Here is a 27,397-nt window from a genome sequence, read left to right as displayed (position 1 = left end):
CACATCGGTCAGGTCCGACGGTCTGATGTCTTTCGCATAGACTGATTAATCTCGCAGATACATCAGCAGCTCATGTTCAACTCTGTTTTGTATACACCACGTACAAAACATTTTTTAAATGTTAGCCAAGGCCTACCCTCGCAGTGTTCGAAATTGGTTTAAAACTTGGTATAGACCACAGGTCTATGCCAAAATAAGATGACTTAGACCTCATCGAATTGGCATAGACCACAACATTGAAAAAATAATAACACAAATTTAAAACATTTTCATTTACTTCTAATATACTTAGAAAGTGTATTTTCTTTCCATTTCTGTAATATCATCCTTTCCTCATAATGTTTATCAGACGTCGACTGACCATGCAAGACCCTCTTGGATAACTTTATTGCTTTAAATCTAGAAAATTGGCATAGACAATTTGGTCTATCTCAATTACAGTTGGCATAGACCAGTGCCATTTGACATATACTCGGTCTATGGTTAATTTTGAACACTGCCCTCGGTCCAATGGGGCATGAATTTTCGTTTTTTTCTCCTCGTACGACAGTTTTTTGGGGTTTTTTTTATCGGATGGTTGTGATTGTGAAATACGCTTGGGTGGTTTTGAATTTCCCGGACGAGCCCCCTCCCTATACTTCAGAAAAGGCAGCATGGTTGATAATTTTTCTATGCGAAATTTGACTACTAAGTCATGACATTTAGTCTGAGTCAATCTCACGCTTTATTTGTAATATATACAGAACATATAAGAAAACATTTACAGGCCCATCGGACTCCAGGGTTTAATATTTTAAGAAGCCCGATCCCGATTTTACTGGCCTCGGGCATCAGGCCACTGGTTAATGTCGAAGACTGTGTTACCACTGAGCTACCATGACCAATTTTCATACGCCCGTCTTAAGACGGGACGTATTATGGTATGGTGTGTCTGTCCGTCCGTCTGTTAGCTTTTTCGTGTCCGACTCGTAACTTAAATACTACAAGGCCTAGAATCATCAAACTTTGTCTGTAGATACATCTTGGGTAGAAGGTGTGTCGCACATTAAAACCAGGTCACTGTGACTTTTCATTAAGAAGATATGGCCATATATGGCAAAAACTTGTCCGGCTCATAACTTGAAAACTATTAGACCTAGAATCACCAAAATTGGTCAACTAATGCATCTTAGGTAGAAGGTGTGTCGCATCCTACTTTAAGGTCACTGTGACATTTAATTAAGGTGATATAAAAAAAAAATGTTTTAATGGGTACTATCTATACTGTTAACAATATGTGACGGGCGTATCATGTGCCATGGCGGTGCACTTTATTTAACATGAATTCATAGCTAAAAAAAAATTATTACTAATTTTTTGGTTAATTCCATAAATATATTATTCCGCTCTCTAGACACAATTCTGGGTTACCCCCCTGCCTTTGGGGGTATAAGCACCTCATTTCTTTCAGAATGGCACAATGTCAGGAGAGCTTTTGTTATTTGTTATACTCTTAATGTTGATGGCATGCATCTATGAACAACAGGATAATTTTTTAGATTATTATTTCTGATATCATATTTGTAAATTGTTTATGAGGGGTTATTAAAAGTTTGTGGACAAAAGGACTCACTTATTAAAAATTCAGAGTTATCGTAAGTGAAAAATATAGGAGATGTGTAACAAGATTGTATATTTGAAGATTTTAATTTTAATTAATTTTTATAAGTATTGATTTCAGATACATGTATGACATTGCATGCTTGGTGGGGGGTGGGGGGGGGGCTACAGTTAGATAATATTCTGGTCAGCACATTCGATAAACTACATGGAATTCATTAAATCACTTCTTTTTCTTTCAGTGGTCTTCAACTTTTAATCTCCAAGAAGGAAATGTAATTAAAAGATGAATAAAGTATCCCTAAGAATACCAGAAGAAAGGCTATGTGTTGAGAAAAACAGCCCTTCCTCAGTACCTCAGAACTAGATGATAGCCCTTAATTGTTACTTTATGCTGAATATGACACAATATAGAAGATCTGATCATGAAGAAGTAACACCATTGATACACTTGCCAACTGCCAAAATTACTTTCTGATAGTATGACGAGATTAGAAGATATCATGGTGTAGTCATGACACAAACTGCAAAATCAAAGAATTAATTGTCTTCCCCAGAGGATGAACAGAGCAAGATGGCTTCACATGGATAACATTTCCTTTCGAGTTTTGAAATTAGTAAGTATACAAAATATTTTAGGCCACATAGGGCCAAAAAAAAAATGTTTGTTTTAGGTCGCCTCTGATTTTTAAAAAAAGGGTTGGTAGGTAGGTTTATTTTATTTTTTTTTTAAATATTTTTTTTTATAAAAATAAATAAGTGCCTTCGAATCAATGAAACTTTTATAGTTAAAGTTGTAATATAATGTGTTTAACAGATAAAAAATGGGTTCAGAGCACAATGTTTAATTGACAAAATACACAGTATGTGATGGAGTTTTAATATTACAATTATAGATGTCTTGGCATTTCGGGTAATAGTTCGTATATCGATGAATTGAAATCGGAAAATTGAAAAAAATTAATAGGGTCGGTGGATATATTTAGGGTCGGGCAAACGACCTGAAACAAACACATTTTTTATTTTGGCCTAGTCATAAAATTATTTTTTAGATTTTCATCTTTGTTTGGAAATAAAAATGGACAGGTGGTTGGAGTTTATTTTTATGCCCCCCTTTGAAAAAGAGGGGGCATATTGTTTTGCACCTGTTGGTCGGTCTGTCGGTCGGTCTGTAGACCATGTGTTGTCCGCTCAATATCTTGAGAACCATTCACTTGATGATAATGATATTTCATATGTGGGTTAGCAGGGTTTGACATTTACTTTCTTGAGCACTAGACTAGTCGGGCTACTTCAAATAATATTTACTAGACCTGACCTTACATCCACTAGCCCTGACCAACTTTCCAGAGAAAAGAAACCCTGATGGTTTCTCCATATTTAAGTACTTAATTCAAATGACAAACGTTAAGTTTAAACTAAAACATACTTAATTGTCTCAAAAACATCTTTAGTATCGTCATTCAATTTGGTGCTTTTATTTTCAAACTTCCCAATCTACTCCTTTTTTTTTCTCGGAACATCCTTCCTTGAGGACGAGAAGTCGAGACATTCCCGCACATGTGTCAACAACGAAAAATGGCTATTTACGATTTAATTTATTCATTTGATACAGGCAACGAAATTAAGGGGAAATACTCGCTAAATGTGAGTTAAAAATTGAATTTGCAAGTAAAAAATCACAAGTGATCGCAACTTTTTGCGAGTGAAAAAACCCCAATCTTTTTCCCGGATTTCCTCGGTTTATTGGCTGTACTTTGAAGTTTACAATAATCTTGTCTTGTGCATAGAAACTCTTTACAGAATGAATATACAAGTATTGAAAAAGTAAACGTGGATCGAATAAATAACTAAGGCCAAGGTCATCTCAGTCGATGGCCTACTTCATACACACTTCGGATGTCTCAGAGACGTCTGATTTAAATAGCAAGCATATTGATCTCGTCCGTGTCTATATAAAACAACACATGACAGTGTGTCACCATTTCACGCGGTGTCCTTCTGTACTCTATAGTCAAACACTTCGAGTTCGCGGGGTTTTCTTTTCAACTAGAATTTTTTTAGATGAAATTTCCAAAAGTTTTGAACATATAGTTTAAATTGGCGCAAACAGTCTTCAAGATTTCAATCCACATGATGCTGTTAATAGGTGGTAGATCTCTGGACAGCGAGTACGCCGCACAAGTGTACCATATGACCCGCACCATGTATGTTGTCTGATAATTCATTGAATTTTAAATGAAAGAATTCGCAATCTTATTTTTATTATTGCACTTTAAAGGAGATTTTAAAAGATTTTCCCAAAATTTTGATAAAGAGACATGCTTGTTTTCTTAAATTCATGTAAAACAGTAATTGATTGAAAAATGCTAGTAAATGCTCAATTTTGCTAGTTGGAAAATAATCCACTAGCTAAAATTTGCTAGTGGTTAAAAAAGTTAATTTCGATCCCTGTGATAGACACTTTCTTATATTCAATTAAAATAAACTGGGGTTTTTTTCAAATGAAAATAAATTCAGTTTATATATATTTATCCGAAATATAACTTTACACCCATTAACAAAGAGTAAATGTCGTAAAACATCACTTCCGACAACGACTATGTATTCGAACTAAAAATAGAGATTTTGTCATCACGCGGTTCAAAATTGCTCGCAAACTCTTTACAGTTATTTTTTAAAGTTAAAAATAAGATATCTTATGGTTTAAAATAAAGTTTCTTGTTTATTTTATCAACATGACCAGTCGGACTAGTAAATCGACATTTTACCCGACCGGACCTATCATTTAGTAGACTCGGTCGGTCGGACGTGCCTTAGTGTCAAACCCTGGTTAGTTATGAGTAGAAGAGGATCCTTATTGTTTTTCAGGTCAAAAGGTCAAAGGTCAAGGGTCAATCTACTCTTCACATAGGAATATATTGTCCGTTTAATATCTTGAGAACCCTTTGCCTGACAGACATCAAACTTGTTACACTGGTACATCTTCAGGAGAAGATGACCCTTAATGATTTTGAGGTCACATGAGCAAAGGTCAAGGGTCAAACTGGACATAGGAATATACTGTCCGTTCAATATCTTGAGAACCCTTTGCTTGACAGACATCAAACTTGGTACACTGGTACATCTTCAGGAGAAGATGATCCCTATTGATTTTGAGGTCACATGTTTAAAGATCAAGGGTCAACCTGGACATTGGAATATACTGTCTGCTCAATATCTTCAGAACCCTTTGCTTGACAGACATCAAACTTTAAATAGTACACTGGTGTATATTCAGGAGAAGATGACTCCTATTGATTTTAAGGTCACATGGTCAAAGGTCAAGGGTCAAACTGGACATAGTAATATACTGTCCACTCAATATCTTGATAACCCTTTTACTTGACAGACATCAAACTTAGTACACTGGTACATCTTTAGGAGAGGATGACCCATATTGATTTTGAGGTCAAAAGTCAAAAGTTGAACTGGACATAGTAATATATTGTCTCCTATATTTTAAGAATTATTTGTTTGATTGACACGTACCAAACTTGGTACACTGGTACAGCATAAGGAGTAGATGACCCCTATTGAATTTTAGGTCACATGGTCAATTCACTCTTGACATAGGAAGATATTGTCTGCTCAATATTTTGAATTGATGATAATACTATCAATTAAATGAGGTGTGTGTATAACCCTTTTCAATTTTGCACCATGGGGGGCATATGTGTTTTACAAACATCTCTTGTTTTTTTTTTCAGAATATATATTTCACGTTCATTATTCTCACATGTTGCTGTAGAGTGTAGATTACATCATTTTTTTTACATTGTTTTCTTTGGACAGAAAATTTCCATACAGCAATATTATAATTGTTGTTGAGTGATTTTGAAGTACATTTTCATGTAACACTGAAGTTGAACATTCTTTTTCCCTGTTGTCCGTCTGTCTGTAAACTTTCACATTTCTGACTTCTTCTCAAGAACCACTGGGCCAATTTCAACCTAACTTGACAAAAAGCATCCTTGGTGAAGGGCTTTCAAGTTTGTTCAAATAAAGGGCCACACCCCCTTTCAAAGGGAAGATCTAATTACAAAATTGCAAAAATAGGGTGGGGTCATTTAAAAATCTTCTTCTAAAGAACCACTGGGCCAGATGATGTGAAAGTTACATGAAAGCTTCCGGACAAGTGTAGATTGAAGTTTGTTCAAATCATGACCCCCTGGAGTAGAATAGGGCCACACTAGGTGATCAAAGTTTTACATGTACAAATATATAGGGGAAATCTTCACAAGAAGTAGGAAAATAACAAGGCCAGTAAAATACAAATTTACGTAAAGGCTTCCAGAAATAGTGCAGATTCAAGTTTGTCATAATCATGCCTCCCAGGGAAGGTTGGCCGAGGCCACAATAGGAGATCAAAGTTTTACATTCAAATAAGTATAGAGAATTTTCAAGAACCATTAGGCCAGAGCAGTTTACATTTACATGAAAGCTTCCTGACATACAGCTCTGTAGTGCAGATTCAAGTTTGTAAAAATAAAATTTCCAAAAGGTGTCGCTGTGTTTGGTGTAATTTTTGTTCGTTCTGCACAAACTAGCTCATTCAGCTTGACACAGCCTAGGTAATTTACAGCTGATCATTTGATAAACACTTACTTTGTAGAAATAGAAATTATGATTTTTATCTATTTATACATTTATTGCTATTTCTATGAAGACCTTTTACTAATCACTTCTCTAAATATTTTTGCAGATTTGTCAGAATGTTATGCATCGTTATCAACAGAAAAGAACTTCATAGGTAGACCAAAGCTGACATGGGATGAGATCCTAGAACAAGACCTAGAGTTTACAGGATTGGATAGGATCAATCCACTGGGTCGCCAAGTGTGGAAGTACAAACTTCAACCTCGACAGGACAGCCAGGCCTCACCCTTGCAAAAAGATTAATTTAGCCTGGATAGTCAAAATGAGTGATGATGATTGATATCAAGGTCTGACACTGGAAGCTCAGTAAGGGTAGATGCTGGCAATGGAGCTGTTTAGCAATAAAACAAACAAGTTTAACATTAAACATGTTTGTATACTTTTTTGGCTCACCTGAGCCAAAGGCTCAAGTGAGCTTTTCTGATCACCTTTGCCTGTCGTCTGTCTGTTGATAAACTTTTCACATTTTCATTTTCTTCTCCAGAGTGAACCACTGGGCCAGTTTCAATCAAACTTGGTATGCATCATCAATAGATAAAGGGTATTCAAGTTTGTTCATATAAAGGGTCATGCACCCTTCAAAAAGGAAATAATCATGGAAATGCAAAAATAGGGTGGAGTCATTTAAAAAACCTTTTCAAGAACCACTGGACCAGGAAAGTTGAATTCACACGAAAGGTTCCTGTTTTGTGCAAATCATGGTCTCTGGGGGTAGGGTGGGGTCACAATAGAGAATCAAAGTTTTACATTCATATATAGTGCATATTCAAGTTTGTAAAAAGCTCACAGGGGTAGGGTGGGGGTCACAATAGGGGATTTAAGTTTTACATGTGAAATATATACAAGGAAAATCTTTTAAAATCTTCTCCTCAAAAACTAGATGCAGAACCGTAGCTCTTTGAAAAGAGAGCTTCAGATGAACCCCTTATAAAAAAAACTTCAATTTATGGCAGAGAAAAAAAGTGCATGTTTAAGTCCCTCTATCACTGCATTCCTGCATCGCTGTCTCATGAATTTAATATTAAATAATTCCCAACATATTTTCCCACTATACTTGTTTCCAAACATACTTTCAAATATTTTCTAAACCCACATATAACCCCAAAACAGCTTCAAGTGATTTCAATTTCTTTGTTGATGTAGCCATGTTAAGTAGCCAGTCAATTTGAACCCCAGTTCATTTCCATACTCATACTCATTTTGAAACATAATGTCTGTGTGAACTAATATCCTCACAAATATTTTTAGTGAAATATTTAGGATGAAATCATCCCAGTTGGGTTAAATACTTATTATTCAAATACTGTAGGTTTGAATATTGAACTAATCTCACAGCTTTCTTAAGTTTGGTCCCCATCCCCACCAGTCTGTTTTTACGCTTAACTATTGAAATGGGGTGTAAGGGATCAGACTAGGCTTTTATAGCATTATCAATTTTCAAAAGCTTTAGAAAAATTATACAATTTTAGGTCACTTGAGTAAACTCAGATGACATATTGCTATTGATCTGCATCTGTTGTAGTCCGTCGACATTAACAATTGAACATTTTTAACTAAATTCTATAACTGAAAGATGAAGATACCGCACAGCGATCAATCTACGATTCAAATAACGGAATTCTTTTCAAATTTAGTATGAAGCACACAAATTTACATTAAACCTTCTTGACATAGTGCATATTCAAGTTTGTTCAAATCATTTCCCCGGGAGTTATGGTGTGGTAACAATAGGGGGTCAAAGTTTTATATGCTAGCTGATATAAAGGAAAATTCTTTAAAGATATCTCTTGAACTATTTAAGCTAGGGCTTTCATATCTTGTATATACAATTTTTATGGCAAAACAAATCTGACCTATTCAGTATGTCCTGAACTACATTGTGTTTAAGGTAGATCTTTCATATATATTATATATTATGAATTTCTTATGATAAAACCTTTCATCTTGTTGAGGAGCCTCTCACCTCTGGTTGGCGCGGGTTTGAATCCTGCTCGCACCGGTAATTGAGAAATTTTCCCAGTTTACTCTCGGAAGGTCGGTGGTCTCTTCCCAGGTACATTGTATTTGGGTTCTCTCTTCCACCAATAAAAACTGGGCACCACCAGATAACTGAAAAATTGTTGAGTGTGGCGGAAAACAGTTAAAACAATCAATCATATTATGTTATTTGACCTTGTGACCCTGAACTCTGAGTTTGACATACTTTTAAGAAAGTATAACGTATTAAGTATATCCAGGACTATTTTAGATAGGGCATTTATGTTTTGTATATTGATTACTTATGGCAAGGTCTTTCATATCATACCAAGACCTACGACTTTTTACCTTGGTCTTATCCAGAACAGCAATATCATGCTAGTCATATCTTTGTCTTATATGATTTCATTTTAGTAATGTTGTGTTCTTTAGAGCTAGGTTTGGGTCACATTATTCATGAGAATAAAGATTGATAAAATAGCATTTAAAAATCAAAACAGCAGGGCCAAGATGACTCAGGTGAGCGATGTGGCCCATGGGCCTCTTGTTGATTTTGATATTTCTACCTATATCATTTGTATGAGAAATGGAACTCCTTTTTTTCTTTTACAAATACATGTATTATCATATGGATCCATCTTTGTTGATTATTTAATCAAAGGACATATTCAATTCATTCAATGTATTAAATGTAAATTTATGGATATGTCTGTGGTTGAATTACTTATGTATGTATGTATACATTTTTCTCGCACATGCAATTACATATATGATGTATATATATTTACTAATTGTACATGTAATATCCCCTGTTATATAATAAAATATATGACTGAGAATAAAAGACCTGCTGTTTTCATTGCTACCATGAAACATTAAAAGATTAGAATAATTCAAATATCTTAATGAATTCTGTAATATATGAATTTGATATTTGTATATGATTGCCTCACTGGTGTTCAATGTGAACTTTGGTTTATTGTTTCAGTTTGCTCGATCTTTATATCAAATTAAAATTTAAGACAAATAAGGAATTATTTCCGAAATTGGTTAATATGGTACATTGTAGTAAAATAATCAAGAGTTTATTCATATGAGATAGCTAAATTTCACATGAATAACCAGTGACTGATTCTTGATTGTCAACATTTTCACCGAACAGTTCAGAAATTATCATGGTACATGTACATACTATTAGGGGATCATAAAATTCCTTAAAGAGTGACAAATTTTTAAATATCACCTTTTCAAGGAGAAAAATCCTCTTACGTATATGAATACTATGAAGAGATTAAAAGAGAGGTGACTAGATCACTTGTATGGTGAGATTCATTTGTGGCAAGAACTGGTATGATGTCTTGAGTCAGAAAGCACTGGAATCCACTAGGAATAGTTTTAGATCTATGGAGCGCCAAAATAACAAACTCAGATATTTGAAGATATCTTTAATTATTTGAAGATATTATTAATTCATTTCATGCACGCAACATTGCAATCAAAGATCTCTTCAAATAATTAATGATATCTTCATTTGAATTGAATTATTGATATCATTATTTATTCCGCTGAATTGATGCACACAATAACTTAATTGTTGCTCTCCTCAAATGAATTATAATTTAATGATACCAACAATAGAATTAATGCATGCTACAATTCAATTGAAGAGAGCAATAATTCATTAATGCTAACATCACTTAATGTGCGCAATAAATGGATTATTGCTCTCTTCTATTGAATTAATGATATCATTAATTAAATTGATGCGTGCAATAATTATGTTAGTGAGAGTAATTATCTAATTGAGATATAATCCTTAATTAATTCGACATATCCACAACTGAATGAATGATTTCTTTAATTGAATTGTTGCTCTCTTTTTAAAAACAAAACAACGATGTGCGCATTAATTACTTATGAAATAGCCCTGTATATATAATTAAAAAGATCTATTGAATTAAAAGAGATAATCAAGTCATTCATACAGAGCTCTAAATTAATTTTTGCAAGCAATATTTCCACCACATGGATATTATTGGACTTCAATTATTTGAGCTTATGTAAAACATTAAGATTTTAAAAATCATCCTGGTGAATTTGTATTACAAAAGTCATGAGAGGACACGTCCAGTTTTTGAACAAAAACAGAAAGTAATATATTCCCTTGAATTTGGTCATCCCTGTCCTCAGTGTGTTTCAGACGTGTTTAGTGGGAGGGGGGGGGGGGGGGTCCAACACGTTTAGCGGATATTTAGTTGTTGGCGTGTGGCGGGGGCGAAACCAGGAATTATCCAAGGGGAGGACGTAATGAGTGCCTAAAGCACGAAATCTCTAAACAAAAATATCTAAGATGAAGGAAAATCGTGATATTTGGGGGTTTTCTATTACAATTTTGTCCTCATATTTCAAAGTGAGATGATAGTCAAAATTGACATAATTTCCATGTACATATCATAAACATGTAGATATTTTTGTAACAGTATATGAAGGAATCTGGAGCAAATCCTGATTCTGAAGTTATATAAACTGGTGTTATACACCGGATTTTCAAACAATTTATGGTTTTTGCAACGTTTGATTAAAGTTTTCTGTAAGGCCACATCTATGTAGTTACATTTACACAGAATGTTCATGAAAATGTTACCTTTTGGAGTGGAATTAAGATATCGTGAAACATTTTTTTTTTACAAAGATATCTAATTTTTATCTATATCAAAAGTCAACAAAAAACTTAAAAGTAATACAAAAAATGTATATAATTATTAATACTTGTTTTTAGATCTTTTAGGCACTGCATTATACAGAATTTTGATTTTATTTATCATACTTTTTGGTTGAATTACTACCGAGTCTGGCTCGTACAGCATGTATTGACAAACGAGGGAGTCTATAATCATAGAAGTATATATATATATATATCAGGGAAATCGTTGTGGCCGAGTGGACTTACGCACTGGTTTGACAATCTTGCTTGGCGGTGGGTGCCGTACGTCGCTGGTTCGACCCCGGGCTGGGGCGAAAATTTTCAGTACCTAGTTGTGATTATTTAGTGCTTTATATATATATATATATATTATATATATATATATATATATATATATATAATGATAATTATTATAAGTTATTATTACAATTAAAGTTATCATTATGGACACTACTACCCCTCCCCCGACCGGTCGCGGTAGCTCAATGGTAGAGAGTTCGCTTCGTAACCGGGAGGTCGTGAGTTCAAGCACCGTTCATTCGCAAACCCAATTTTAAGACGTTGAAATTGGTAGTGATTGCTCCTTCGCCAAACGCTCGACATTTAGAAGTGAGAATCACGGATCTTTTAGATGTGACCTTATAAACGTAGATCCCTGGTCGTACATGTAGTAGGTGTTCGCACGATATTTCAAAGAACCCTCACTGCTACGACCTTGAACCCTATGGATACATTGGATAGGTACTCCGCTTAAAGCTGGTTACGTCTCAATATGAATAAAATATTCTCGACGGGACGTAAATTATATAAGCAATCAATCATCCAATCAATACTATCCCCCCCCCCCCCCTTTTTTTGTTGTTGATTTTCTTAAGGCGATAATTTCAACGAAATGTGTGGATTCCCTGTCTATCCCATCCCAATTTCCATTTATGTAATCGTTTCACACTTTTTTGTAAGTTTTAGAGATTGGCCTTATGTATTTAGCGTGGTGAGAATGATTGTTTGGATGTTTCAAAGTGTTTGATTGCCCGTGTGTATCAGAGTGTTTAACTGGCCGCGTGTTTCAGAGTGTTCAATTGCCTGTGTGTAAAGGAAAGTGTTCAATTGACCGTGTGTAAAGGAAAGTGTTCAATTGACCGTGTGTAAAAGAAAGTGTTCAATCCCCTGTGTGTAAAGGAAAGTGTTCAATTGCCTGTGTGTAAAGGAAAGTGTTCAATTGACCGTGTGTAAAGGAAAGTGTTCAATTGCCTGTGTGTAAAGGAAAGTGTTCAATTGACCGTGTGTAAAGAAAAGTGTTCAATTGCCTGTGTGTAAAGGAAAGTGTTCAATTGACAGTGTGTAAAGGAAAGTGTTCACTTGATAAGCAAAAATTCAAGGAGTGAATAAAACTATATTTCACAAATTTCGACCGCAGCAATGTCTTCTTTGTTGTTTTTAGTACCAAATAGTAAATTTTCGTACTAAAATACCAATAACTGTAGAAGTGTTCAGTTGCAGGTGGGGAGTTAAGGTGTTCATTTGACACGCGTTACACGTATGTGTGTGTGTGTGTGTGTGTGTGTACAAGCGATTTTAGTTATTGGACTTAGCATCTAGTCCAAAAATATATCCACCGCACACATTTCATTGTTCAAAATGTTACAGAATAATACCCTATAAGAATTACAATGCACGTACATTTGATTTAGCATTTATAGTTTGCACCATTCAATAGGCGTTTATATTGTAAACCTATAGCACAGATGCTTTCAAATCAGCCCATAATTAATAATCAGAAAGTTATGGGCATTTAAGTACCCCCCCCCCCCCCAAAGCTGCACAAAAAGCAAAGCACATGCACATGTATCATTTACCTATGCTGCGAATACTATCTAATTCGTTTCATGCATAGGGAATTTCGGTATTATCCAATCAAAATGAAACACGCGTGCATACGCATGAATATTGGTAATTTTGGCCGTGTCAAACGCTTTCTATATATACCTACGATGTAACAATTTCATTGAAAAAAAAATAGACCGATTCCGTAGTTCGTATGCCAAAAAATGTGATGCACGTGCATTTAGTAGAAGCACGTTGTCAAATTCTTATATCAGTAATGTACAGTACATGTATATTGTATTCCTTGTGGGAGTTATATAATGTACAGTACATGTATATTGTATTCCTTGTGGGAGTTATGTAATGTACAGTACATGTATATTGTATTCCTTGTGGAAGTTATGTACAGTACATGTATATTGTATTCCTTGTGGGAGTTATGTATTGTACAGTACATGTATATTGTATTCCTTGTGGGAGTTATGTAATGTACAGTACATGTATATTGTATTCCTTGTGGGAGTTATGTAATGTACAGTACATGTATATTGTATTCCTTGTGGGAGTTATGTAATGTACAGTACATGTATATTGTATTCCTTGTGGGAGTTATGTAATGTACAGTACATGTATAGTGTATTCCTTGTGGGAGTTATGTAATGTACAGTACATGTATAGTGTATTCCTTGTGGGAGTTATGTAATGTACAGTACATGTATATTGTATTCCTTGTGGGAGTTATGTAATGTACAGTACATGTATATTGTATTCCTTGTGGGAGTTATGTAATGTACAGTACATGTATATTGTATTCCTTGTGGGAGTTATGTAATGTACAGTACATGTATATTGTATTCCTTGTGGAAGTTATGTAATGTACAGTACATGCATGTTGTATTCCTTGTGGGAGTTATGTAATGTACAGTACATGTATATTGTATTCCTTGTGGGAGTTATGTAATGTACAGTACATGTATATTGTATTCCTTTTGGGAGTTACGAGGTTGATTACTGTTCGTTATTTTCACCTTTGATGTGTATATGTTATTCAAACTTGGGTGTCATGAATTGGTTGGAAAAGGGGGGGGGGGGGGGGGGACACTAAATCAAAGAAAACTGAATTAAATAAATATCGTTGATTCTACAGTGTTTATTGATATATTAATAATTAATATTGATGATTTTCATGACTGATGACACATTATTTAGAAATGTCAGGATAACTTGAGTTCGTCTGCTTACATTGAGCATGGTACACTCATGACATACAGTAAAGCTTAAAACCACTTTCTTTTTATGGCAAATATCTGGGTCCGTTTTGCAATTAACAAAATTATATTTGCAAATCGATAAATTTCGCTTAATCAAAAGTCAAAACGAGTAGTGCATTGTGAAAGCGTTGACATAATAAGATTGTATCTTGTTTAACGTCTCTCTCGAGAATGTTTCACTTATATCACTGGTATTAAACTGATGATAGTAACGATCGTTACCATCATCCCAAGATGGCGGAAGTAAATTCCGGAAAAACCACGTTTACTTATTATATCTATTTGTATTGTTTATTTGCGAATGATATGTAGGTAAGAAATATCATACACTAGCAACAATTACGATCAGGTGTTATTTTATCTTTTATATGGCTCATATGAACAGAAAATTCGTCGTTGAAAAAAACTCAGAGAGGACGATAGTAAGGAAAGTTCTTACGTCACTATCATCATTCATTTCCGTTACTATCATCCTCGCTGTTGTGACACGGTACATCCATTATTAAGGTCATCTCCGAGGACCCGTGACATTTACGCCTGATGTCGAGTGTTTGGCGATGGAACTGTCACTACCTGTTTCAACGATTCGAATCCCGGTGTTATAGAGCCAGACACCCCCCCCCCCCCCCCCCCCTAGTGAGACACTCCCCCTTATGGAGGAGGGGGTCTGACTTTACATTTAGTGATAGAGTAGGTCTTCTCCAAGGGGAAGGCTCACTTTAGAGCCAAGCTTCCGGGGAAGGCTCACTCTAGAGCCAGGCTTCCAGGGGAAGACTCAAACTACAACACCGGCCTTTCACTTGCGGGGTGAACGCTGTAACCTCTAGGCCACTGCGGCGGTGTATAAGAATTGCTAAAGAGTTTACAATACTCTTGTACTAAACATAATCGTCGGCTTTTGGTGTTTTTATTGAAACATTCTCTATATTTATTTCGATCCAATTTTTGTAGTTGGAGTTGGTCCCTTGAAATTGTAAAATTTAGCCGTTAATTATAAAAGTGAGCTTCTTCGTAAAACTCCTATAGGAGCTATGACCATTTGTGTTCAGGTATGGCCTAAAATTGACGACCATTGATGTCCAACTTCACGGCCCATTCAGTCGTCCGGTGATGATACGTGCGACATGTTTGCTCGCCGACGATGATACATGCCGAGGCGACCCAACGTGTCGTAACAATGCATTAAGTTCACGTCCTGTGTTGATTTTGTCCCATAGACGATGTGTTTTTGAGAAATATAAAAAAAGAAACAAGTAGAACTGATATGTTTAACATTTCACAATGCAATTCAAACTATGTCATCTACATACTATTACTTTTATCCACCCAAAATCCACCACACAGAATTTGTTTTCTTCATGTTGATATTAAGTTTAATTTTTATATTTAAAACAACAGTAAAATATACCTCTATTCAGAAATAGTACACCGATATACCACAATAAGATCATAAACCAACTCCTTAATCCCGCGCCTGTCACCCCTATACACCGATATACCACAATAAGTTCATAAACCAACTCCTTAATCCAATCCTTATCTCCCCTATACACCGATATACCACGATAAGTTCATAAACCAACTCCTTAATCCCGCGCCTGTCACCCCTTCCTTTGACTGAAGATACAGGGAAAATATCATAAAACTGGTATCATTAACAAAACCTGTGATCGAAAAATCAACGCTATCAAAATGAATAATTCATTTCATTCATACAGCTTGAAATAAATATTAAAAGTAACGAATTTATTCACTTATGAATTAGTTATTTGGCTTGTATTTTGAATAAGGAATGTTCATATTATCATTAATATTTTTTCTACCAAATGATTGATTGATTGTGTCTTGTGTAACGTCTCGCCCGAGATATGCCACTCATATGGCGACGTCACCAAGACCGATGAAAGACTTCAAAGTTAGCTAATGCTTGGCGCTTACGGCCATTGCGCAGTGAGAGTCGTTTAGCGTGCTGTGACACGGGACATCGACACGGAACATCCGTTTTTAAGGTCACTTCCGAGGACCTGTGACATTTACACCTGACATTTACACCTGATGCCGAACGTTTGACGATGGAACTGTTAACGACTGCGCGTCGCGGCCGGGATTCGAACCCCGGCCTTTCGCATGCCGGGCGAACGCTCTAATCTCTCGGCCACCGCGGCGGTCTCTACCAAATGAATGTAAAATTTATACGGTACCAATTTTGATGCACCAGATGCGCATTTCGACAAATAGTATTTCTTCAGTGATGCTCAACTGAAATTAATCCATTTCAAATTAACAATAAAAACAAACACATACTGTTCCCCAAGACATGTTAAGACTATAACAACTCCATTTTAAACGCTTTATTCAAAAGAATAAATAGGTCTGATTAATATTTTAAATGGAAATTGCGTTTCATAATTTCAATCTCCGTATAGAGTGCCATAAAATTTACCATTTTTTTCCAATCATCAATCGCGGAACAAATTTATTGGTGTTTTTGTTAATAGGCCTGTATCTCATACTGTACACAGTGATAAGCGAATGCGTCATTTTTTAAATTGCACTCACAATTCTATTTTCCGGGATACTTCCCAGAAAGGTATGCCTGTAGGTCAATATACTAAAATGACAACAGCCTTCTGCATTAAATTTGTTCGCCCACCAATTACGAAATTCTATCCTCAATTAATAGGATATAAAACATTGCATTGGTAATGGATATAACATTTATCAATAAATTCAGATTTTAAATTCCACAAATTAATTTACAAGCAAAGAAGAACCAGAATGCGATGATGATGCGCTCCTTTACAATCCCTGAAACGTTCTACTTTACCATTTTCCGTTCGCTCACCGTGCCCTGTCCGTGCATTCACCGTGCGTTTATCGTACCCTCTCCGTGTGTTCACCGTGTACTCTCCGTGTGTTCACCGTGTACTCTCCGTGTGTTCACCGTGTACTTTCCGTGTTTTCACCGTGTACTCTCCGTATGTTCACCGTACGCTTCCCGTGCGTCCATCGTGCGTTCGCCGTGCGCTTTCCGTGCATTCGTCGTACATCCTCCGTGCGTTCACCGTTCGCTCTCCGTACAATCACAGTCCGTTCTACCGGCGTTCATTGTGCGTTCACCGTGCGCTCTCCGTGCATTCACCGGGCGTTCACCGTGCTCTCTCCGTTTACAGTTTTGCGCCCATCGTTCACTAACTAAAATCTAAGAATAGAATAAGTGATTTATATTTCTATTGTTTCAAAATATATTTTTTGTTAAAAAGTACGGGGGTGACAGCAAAATGTGAGACCCTGTAGTTATTAATTACCAATAAGGAGCACTGGTACATGTACAAAAGAGGAGACAATTTAGGTTGATTAATACCCCAATGCCCATTCCCGGAATTATCATTTTTGCATTTTCAAGTTTGAACGAAAACACAATTTATTATTTCGTCTCACTTTACACTACATTTGAACAAGTCATCCCCCTCCCTCCTTACCCCCCCCCCCCCCTCTTTACTTTTTAAAAAAAATTGACCCTACATTTCAATGTATAGTACATTCGCGCCCTATTTAGAAACGTTACTTGTATTGTTTGTTTAATACATCTATCTTGGCTTCTTTTGGAAATGTCTTTAATTGCATGTAACACAAACAACCGCGCGGTAACTTTTGAAGTCGTGCATGTACACCTGTAGATTATTGATGCCGCTATCAGTGGCGGATTTAAAGCCCCCCCCCCCCCCCATTTTTTTTTCAAATTTAAGGTAAATCATGGTATTTTGTTTAGAAAAGTGCACTAAAAGATAAAAGAAGCAATAATTTTTTTCCATTCCTGGAGAAAAAAAAAACAACAAAATATTTTGATTTCTTGAATTACTTTGTTGGGAGAACTTACTGTTTTTCCAAAAGCCTTTAAAATTAGCGTCATTTTACTCATTTCACCATATTATGAAAATGATAGACAATACTGCAGATGACTTAAATAGGAGACATATTAAAGTCCAATAAAATCTGTAAAATCCAGGAGCCCCCAGGTCTCAAGGCGGCCCCAGACCACCTACCTCATAAAGTGGCGCCCCCGTAACCGAAATTCCTGGATTCGTTCCTGTCTATACAGTGCAGATTACAATACTATCTCTATTCACATATACATTGTATACATGTATACTCATGTGTTAAGAAATTAAATACTACATGTATATATATTTAGTGAAAATGTAATACATGTACTATACCGAGATGGCACACCAATATTCATGATTTATGAAAGCTTCAAGAATTCTAAACATTATTATAACATATGTTCTTTTTTTACTTTCCATGTATAAATGCGTATCTATACATGTACAGCTCTAAACAATGTACATCAGATATGTTCTTTTGTTTGTGTGTGAATGCTGCGTACATTGATGTGAAATTTACGATCATTTCACGAGAAACATACACCCAGTACTTGAACAAAAATATGGTGTCCAGATAGGGCCATTTGTAAAAGCGTGACTGCAATAGTCACAACACGCCGTCACGCCAACAAACAACGCGCCTTCGTGCAGACAAGCAATACGCCATCGCGTCGTCACGCCAACAAGCAACTCGGCGCGAAGGCTTATTGCTTGTTGGCGTGACGGCGCGAAGATGTGTTGCTTGTTGACGTGAGAGCGCGAAGGCAAAGTGCTTGTTGTCGTGAGAGCGCGAAGGCAGGTTGCCTGTTGTCGTGAGAGCGCGAAGGTGCACTGCTTGTCTGCACGAAGGTGCGTTGTTTGTTGGCGTGAGAGCACGAAGGCGCGTTGCGTGTTGTCGTGAGAGTGCGAAGGCGCGTTCCTTGTCTGCGCGAAGGCGCGTTGCTTGTTGGCGTGAGAGCGCGAATGCGCGTTGCTTGTCTGCGCGAAGGCGCGTTGATTGTTGGCGTCAGAGTGCGAAGGCGCGTTGCTTGTCTGCGCGAAGGCGCGTTGCTTGTTGTCGTGAGAGCTCGAAAGCGCGTTGCTTGTTTGCGCGAAGGCGCGTTGATTGTTGGCGTGAGAGCGCAAATGCGCGTTGCTTGTCTGCGCGAAGACGCGTTGATTGTTGGCGTGAGAGCGCAAAGGGACGTTGTTGTCTGCGCGAAGGCGCATTGTTTGTTGGCGTGACGGCGTGTTGTGACTAACGCACAGTCACGCTTTTGCAAATGGCCCTATCCGGACATCATACAAAGATGCACTCTGCTTTGTTTAGACTGAACGTACGGATACCGGATTATAAAATAAGTACAATCAAGGGAAAAATCAGAAATATTCCGAATTAATTCTTTGGACTTATTCTCGTCGCAAATTACAACTATATGTATTAAATTCCTAAAATATCATGAACTTGCATATTTTCTATGATGTTCAAATTTGTGATATATTGGTGCATCAAATTTGGTACCTTATAAGTTTTACATATTGCCCTTCCCTACATAACACTATTCAAAGTTTTTTTCGCTGTATAAGTTGGACATAATTGAGAAAAAAATCATGATAAAAAAAAGGACCCAGCGAATAGTATTGTTTTACCGCCGATACCTCAAATATGATTTTATTTTTTCAACTTGTATGAATATATCTATTCTCATACATTTTCATTAAATTGATATTAATTGACGATAAAAAGACAAAAACTCTATAATGTATTAAACTTAAGTAATTATAATAACTAATTAGGAAAATGGATTTTTTTACGCATCCCCCTCGTGAACCAAAAAATCTTATTCATAGGTAATTGGTATTTTTAAAAAAAGTCAGTCCAAAGGTTTTGTTGAATCAATGGGAGGTAGGTGGGGGTAAATACTGGAGTGCATCAAAAATTTGAAACTGAAGGAAAATTATAGAATTCTAAAGTATAAGTACATCTATCTCATAAGGTCAATTCTACATGAGTTGAACATATGATTAATAATGTATTGATGGCGTGATTTTATAGCAGAATTTTAACAGTCAAATTTTGTGGCGGCTTACCCCTTCGCAAAAAGTGTTATAATTAAGAGTATTTAATTATATGACACTTACATCAAACTTATCATTTCATAATGCGTTCCTCGTTGCATTATACAAAACTTGCATGGTCAAGAGAGATACTCTACCACATTACTAGAAAAGTTAGCTCACTAGTGAGGCTGTAAAAGATGTCCATTTACTGTCTGATACCCTAGTTATTAAATATGTGAATGGGAAATGCAATCAGTCCTAGGCTTTAAGTTTGAAAATGAATGTAACATTTATCTTTTTAAAAGTAAAATGAATAAGGGACTGAATGTAGCATTCATTTTCATCATCACCGCTGCGGTGGTCCAGAGGTCGTTTAGCGTTCACCCAACACGCGGAAGGCCGGCCGCAAGCGACATAAGTCGCTAAACAGGTAGTGACGTTTCCATCGCCAAATGCTCGGCATTAGGTGTGAATGGCACGGGTCCTCGAAGATGACCTTAAAAACGGATGCCCTGTGCCACAGTAGGTGTGGCACGCTAAAGAACCAGCATTGCCCAATGACCGTAAGCGCCGAGCAAAGACCTAAATTTGAAGCCCTTTACCGGTCACGGTGACGTCTCCATATGAGTGAAAAATTCTCGAGAGAGACGTTAGACAAGATGCAATCAATTAACGTAGTACAAATGGCGCGCTAGGTAGCAATTTTGTTACATAGTGTCGCTATTCGTACTACGGTATGTGATAGATTGTTCCACACCGTCTCGTTGTTATACACCGTGCCATATCACTTCACCCACACAGTATGTCAAATGTAATACTAGTTATTATTGTAACGGAGACTGTTATGGATGTTCCCCAAACGTCCCCGCATTAAAAAAGTGGTGTCACTGTACTTCAGCACAACCAATCACTGTGTTTGAAGATGGGGGGTGGGGTAATTTATCGCCGATATTTGGCCCCAATGCCAATCCGAAATTCCCGGAATTTTTTCCAAAATCCGACCGAAAAATTCTCAATCGTATATTCCGAAAATTCTTCCTATGACTTTTACATAGAAAATGTTTATATGATATATGTAGATTTCATTCCGGTGATCAAAATCTTGTGGTTTTTAGCAATCCTAAGCTGAAAGATCAAGTGGGATTTTCTGATTACCCGTTGTCCGTCCGTCTGTCTGTAAAATTTCATGTTTTCGAATTCGTCTCCAGAACCACTGGGTCAATTTCAACTAAACAAAGCATAATTGGGACAGGGGGATTCAAGTTTATGTAACTGAAGGGCAACACCTTTTTGTCAGGGGAAATAGTAATGAAATAGTAAATCTTCTCCAGAAACACTTGGCCAATTTCAATCAAACTTGGTACAAATCATTCTTGAGTGAAGGGGATTCACGTTTATTCAAATGAAGGACCATGCCTATTTCAAAGGGGAGATACTCATAGAAATGCAAAAATAGGGTGGGGTCATTTAAAAATCTTCTCAAGAACCACTAGATCATAAGAGCTGATATTGACATGAAAGCTTTCTGACATAGTGCAGACTCATGTTTGTTAACATCATGACCCTCGGGGGTAGGGAGGGGCCACAGTCGGTTATAAAAATTATACATACAAATACATGGGACATCTTTTAGAATTTTCTTCTAGAGAACCACTGGGCCAAAAGAACTGAAATCTACATGAAAGCTTTCTGACATTGAGTAGATTCATGTTTGTTAAAAGCATTAACCCCGGGGTAGGATGGGATCAAAATGGGGAATCAAACTGTAACATGCAAATGTAAAGTGAAATTTTTTTAAAAATCGTCTCAAGAACCTCTGGGCCGGCGAGTCCAAAAATATATCTACCACATACTTTTCAAAACATATCATTGAAATCTCAAAATGTTACATATCAATACCTTTGATAGATTAAAATAAATTACAAGTTACACTGCACGCGCAGGTCAGTTTGATTTAGACTGTGTTTTGCGCCAATCATTAGATGGACATTCATATTGTAAACCTTTGATTATTAATTTGAAAGTCATGGTCCTTTTTTCAGTACCCCCCCCCCCCCCCCCCCCCCAAAGAAAAAAGATTTGTTTTTGGAATCATCCAATTAAAACAAAGCACACGTGCATGCGCGAGGAGATTGTTGATTTTGAGTATGGCAATCAGTTTCCATATGCGTGTTCAGAAAAAAAATGACTTTAGTATGAAAGTTTAAGTGTTGACACAGTTAGCGCTAAAACTCTACAATGTACAGCACAGAAATATCTAAGATTGATTGATTGTATATTGTTTAACATCACCCTCGAGTGTTTTGTCCATATGGACCGCCCGGTGGTTTAGAGGTAGAGCGGTTGTCTCGCATATGGAAGGTCGGGGTTCGAATCCCGGCCGCGACAGAACTAAATCGCTCAAATAGTAAGTGACAATATTCCATCGCCAAACACTCCACATCAGGTGTAAATGTCACGGGTCCTGGGAGATAACCTATGAGGCTTTGACAGATACATATAATGACCTTGACCTACATTATACATTGAACTGTTCTCTTGAATGACGTATTTGTACCTACAAATGCGATTTTTGTAATTTTGAAGCTGCCTATATTCAACATTCATCATTTTTCTTGAAAAAAGTATGGGAGATTGAGGGAAAACCTAAAATAAAATGAATAAGTAGAAATACGTTTAAATATGACAATGAATTTCACTATTGCATATATTTAAAGTTATCATGAATAATTACCAAACACCGCTACATATATGTCCAGTATATGAAATATGAAAACTCGAATATTAAGTAGCTAAAGTCTGTTCCCTTCAAGGGTAGCGCCGAGAGTGCGGGCCCTGGGTTAGTAAAAGCGGGAAAGTGAGTGAGTATTAGAAACCGGTTAAACAAGTATAGGGAAGTCCAGTGGTCAGTTATAAACACACACACGTGGTCTGTCAGACTTGAGCGCAGAAATAAAAACATATTTACACTTATGCAACAATGAGAAATAAATGATTACTGATAATTTATTTACAGAGGTTACATGGATATATAAGTGCTTGATTATGGCGTCATTTGGTTTTTCAACAATTCGAAGGTTGTTTCCATGTAAACGTATAAATTAACCGATATGATATTTTTTTCAAACTACGGAAGTCGATAGGTGCCAGGGTATAGAATTAATATTTATTTAACTGGCAGCCGCCACTTAATTTAACTGGCGGTCGCCACTTATTATCTGGCGGCCGCCACTTATTAACTGGCGGCCGCCATATAAATTAACTGGCGACCGCCAGTTATTTTATCTGGCGGCCGCCAATTAATTCATATATGGCGGCTGCCAATTGCAAAAACAATGTAATTCGTATCGCTGGGTGATTATTTTGGAAAGATTTAGAATAGTACGCAAGCATGCAGCATCGTTTTTCAAAGTGTATAGGGACACTCGGAGGAATAATTGTCTTCTACAATTGTTGACAAGCAAAAAAGAAACCTAAAATGTCTCTTTTGTCCAAACTTCGTACTCCTAAATTGGAGGGAGGGGGCTCCGTTCATTCTTCAATTGAACAGTTCATTCATTATTACATCTTTACCATTCATTACTACCACCAAAAGAGTGGGGTGGGGGCCAATCCGCCAATTAATCTTATTTCACATGTGAAAATACTTATAGTTTGCATGTGAAAATAATAGAAATTGAACGTTGTCAAAAAAAATAGGGGGTCAGAACCTTGGTTCTACATATTTAACATTACAATCGAAAAACAATAATTTAATGCTCTTAATTGTGTATATATATATATACAATATATATATATATATATCATACATATTACTAAGCATTGGGAGGGATTGCACCCCTTTCATTTTGAGAGAGAGTGATAGAGAAAGAGAGAGGAATTGAATAACTGGTGACAGCCATATAAATGATTTAATTTGAGTCTCGGCCGCCATATAAATTAAGTGGCGACCGCCACTTAATTTATCTGGCGGCCGCCAGTTAATTTATATGGCGGCCGCCATATAAATTAACTGGCGGCCGCCATATAATTAACTGGCGGCCGCCACATAAATTAACTGGCGGCCGCCAGATAATAAGTGGCGGCCGCCAGATAATAAGTGGCGGTCGCCAGTTAAATTAAGTGGCGGCCGCCAAATAAATTAAGTGGCGGCCGCCAGTTAATCTATATGGCGGCCGCCAGATAATAAGTGGCGGCCGTCAGTTAATAAGTGGCGGCCGCCAGTTAAATTAAGTGGCGGCCGCCGGTTAAATAAATATTAATTCTATACCCTGGCACCTATCGGCTTCCGTATCAAACAGATAAATCCTTCTTTCTATGATTCAACAATTTTTTTTTATACAAATCCAATAACTTTCAACTCAGCATCATATCCCCTTTAAAGGATGTATACTAAAACTGACTTCTCTGGGTTTTTTTAGAAATAAAAAATAAAAAAAAAAAGCTTTAAAGAACTGCATTTAACCATCAGGACGTTGACACCGCATACACGAAGAAGTTATGAAACAAATATGGAATTTATTTATGTCGATCTGTCATTATTGTATTTACAATATAATGATAAATTGTGGTGAAAATACAATAACATGGTAAAGAACTTTCCAAGTCAACTTTGTTGTGCAGAAATGTGCAATATTCTGTATAAAACGTCAAAAATGTGTAATATTCTGTGTAAAACGTCAAAAATGTGTAATATTCTGTGTAAAACGTAAACAAAAGTGTGTAATAATCTGTATAAAATGTCAACAATGTGTAATATTCTGTATAAAATGTCAAAAAATGTAATATTCTATATAAAACGTCAAAATGTGTAATATTCGGTATACAATATTACAGGTCAGCACCACGACCGTCCTCCAGCTGAACGTTGTCTCCTGTACTCTCTTCTGATGGTGGAGGACTACACCGTCAAGGTCAAGGACGAATCTCACATCAAGATGTACAATGTGATTAGAGAGCGATGCTTTACAGAATTACCTGTTTGTGAGGAAATTTCCGCCGCCAACGATCACGGGAGAATCATTCATGTAGAAAACAACGTAATCAAGTTTAAATCAGACGACATCCGGCATGACGTCATGTACACGTTTGTTACGGAGTGTCTGGTGGAGGACAGTGATCTGAAGTTTTTCCTGACCACGGCGTCATGTCACGTGATATCAGAATACTGTCGGTTGTGGGATTATAAGAGGAGTGAGGGAGAGAGATGTCTGTATATACCGGAGGAACCGGATGAGATGTACGACCTGTTCATAGACGGAATACAGCTGGACATCCTCACACACAGTGCCATGTCAGACAGGGGGATTCATGGCAGGATCACTAAACGTTGTAAGTATTTATCACAGAACACCTTCAAGTTTTATCAGATCAAAGTGTTTCTACAGAAAGGTCATTGCCATGGATACATGAAACTGAAATTTTAGTTCTGTAAAATTTGTTTGAAAGTTGGTACGAGAATAACGTGTCGTTTTATCATTATCTGCAAAAAAAAAAAAACTACTGTAAAACAAACATGCATATCTTTGTTTACCTGGCATTTCAGTTTTAAAACATTATATTGATATTTCATGTGCATGGACAGGGGACACCACGAAAAGCCCGAAATATCAAAATAAATAAAGAAATTATAGATTAATACAAAGAAATAAAAGACGAATGTGTGGCGTGGTCCGTGTCTGTAGCGATATGTTCTTGATGGACAAGCTGTTTTGTTACTTGGGGTTTTAATGGTAAGGTATTAACATTTACATTCAAACATCATAATAATCTGAAAAACTTTGAAATATGATGAGAATATTTCACACAGACATCACTAAGGGGTCATCCATAATTGTCAACCATTTTCCAAAGTGTGCAAAAAGCACGCTCGGGGGGAGGGGGTAAAAATCGACAATTTTACCGTACGCTTTTTTTTTTCTCTTCCGGATTTATTTCGTATCTGCGGAGTTCGGTTTTATTTTATCGTGATTTCATGTACGTCTTTTGTGCGCTTGAATGTAACGCATAATCAACACATTGCCGGTATTTATTTTTCACATGGATTGGTTTTGCCACGGGGTGGACGAGGCATGGCTCGACAAACCACCCTCTTTGGGAAGGTTTTACCGATCTAAAAAGTTTTCTTATGCATATGTGGTTCTAGAGAAGATTGAAAATTGATCGATTTTTGACAGTTTTCCCCCATCCCTAAAAACCCCAGGAGTGCTGCAATCCTGAAAATTAAAATTTATGCATGCCCCCCCCCCCCCCCCCCCCCCCCCCCCCTCCTTGTCCCAAGGATGTTTCATATTGAATTTGAAAAGAATTGGAATGGTACTTATCAAGAAGTTAAAAAATTTCAGTATTTGACGCACGACTGTCAACGAACGACAAGAGACGCAGACTAATTGCAATAGGTCACGTGAGTTTACTCAGGTGACCTAAAAATCTCTTTTTGTGGTCTTCAGCTCGACATTCAGATATATAGACGACGTTTTATCTACTAACAATAATGATTTTCATCCATATGTCTATTGGATATATTCCTGTGCACTCGAAATGAAAGACATCACAGAATCCTCCAGATCTGCTTTGTACTTAGATATTTTACTGAAAATGAATACACTAACCACTCAAATTTGAAAATGGTTGATGTACACTTTTTGAGGGGGGGGGGGGGTCTCAAAAAGTGTGCTTTTTGCACACTTTGGAAAATGGTTGACAATTATGGATGACCCCTAAAGTAACTACCATTTTCAGTCTGATCAACAACGTTCAAGTGAGCATTGATTCCTGATTGTTCCCGGTACTTGACAAACAAGTATGGTAAATTCTAGAATAACGGATGTTATATTGACATCTTCAGAAAGCCACGCCGTAAAAAAATTATTTCAATTGAATTAAGACATAAAGTAAAATACATACATAAATAGTCTTAAGTGATTTCCATGCGTAATATTCAATGAGAAATATTCGAGATCAAATTGACGTTCAGATTGATACCTAGTAGGCTTCCATACATTTTCATCAAGGCAAATGGTTATTATCGTATGAATATCACGTGATATTATACATTTTAGAACTAACACAAATGATGGTAATAATCGCAAAAGTACAACGATATCGCCTATAGGCAGGCCAACCCATTTTACACTGAAAAACAAAGCTTACTTTATACATTAACTGAACAGTCTTGGGAGCAAGATGAAAGAAGTTTAAAATGCATACAATGCAGCACACACACACACACACACACACACACACACACACACATATATATATATTTTTTCAAGAGCATGCAAGAAATGATCACACACGGGGAGGGCTTTGTTTTTGTGTCAGAAGTTGTCCCAAACACTTTCTTGATATATCACTGTAATGGAAATATTTTTAAATATAAAAACTTCAAGCAATTG

The 27,397-nt window shown here is 36.6% G+C and overlaps 1 protein-coding gene across 2 annotated transcripts in view; it reads left to right on the top strand.

Moving 5' to 3' along the window:
• Positions 1-27,397, top strand: part of LOC125676813 (uncharacterized) — a 116,376-nt gene that overhangs the window by 66,968 nt on the left and 22,011 nt on the right. For both annotated transcript variants that reach the window (XM_056159463.1, XM_056159462.1), the window contains exon 16: positions 24,837-25,331. In XM_056159463.1, coding sequence (XP_056015438.1) covers positions 24,837-25,331 — 495 coding nt within the window. The remainder of the gene's footprint in view (positions 1-24,836; positions 25,332-27,397) is intronic.

This window comes from Ostrea edulis, chromosome 3 (genome assembly GCF_947568905.1).
Source record: "Ostrea edulis chromosome 3, xbOstEdul1.1, whole genome shotgun sequence".
Taxonomy (NCBI): Eukaryota; Metazoa; Mollusca; class Bivalvia; order Ostreida; family Ostreidae; genus Ostrea; species Ostrea edulis.
Note: the sequence above shows the minus strand (reverse complement) of the source record. Positions and strands in the feature narration are given on the sequence as shown.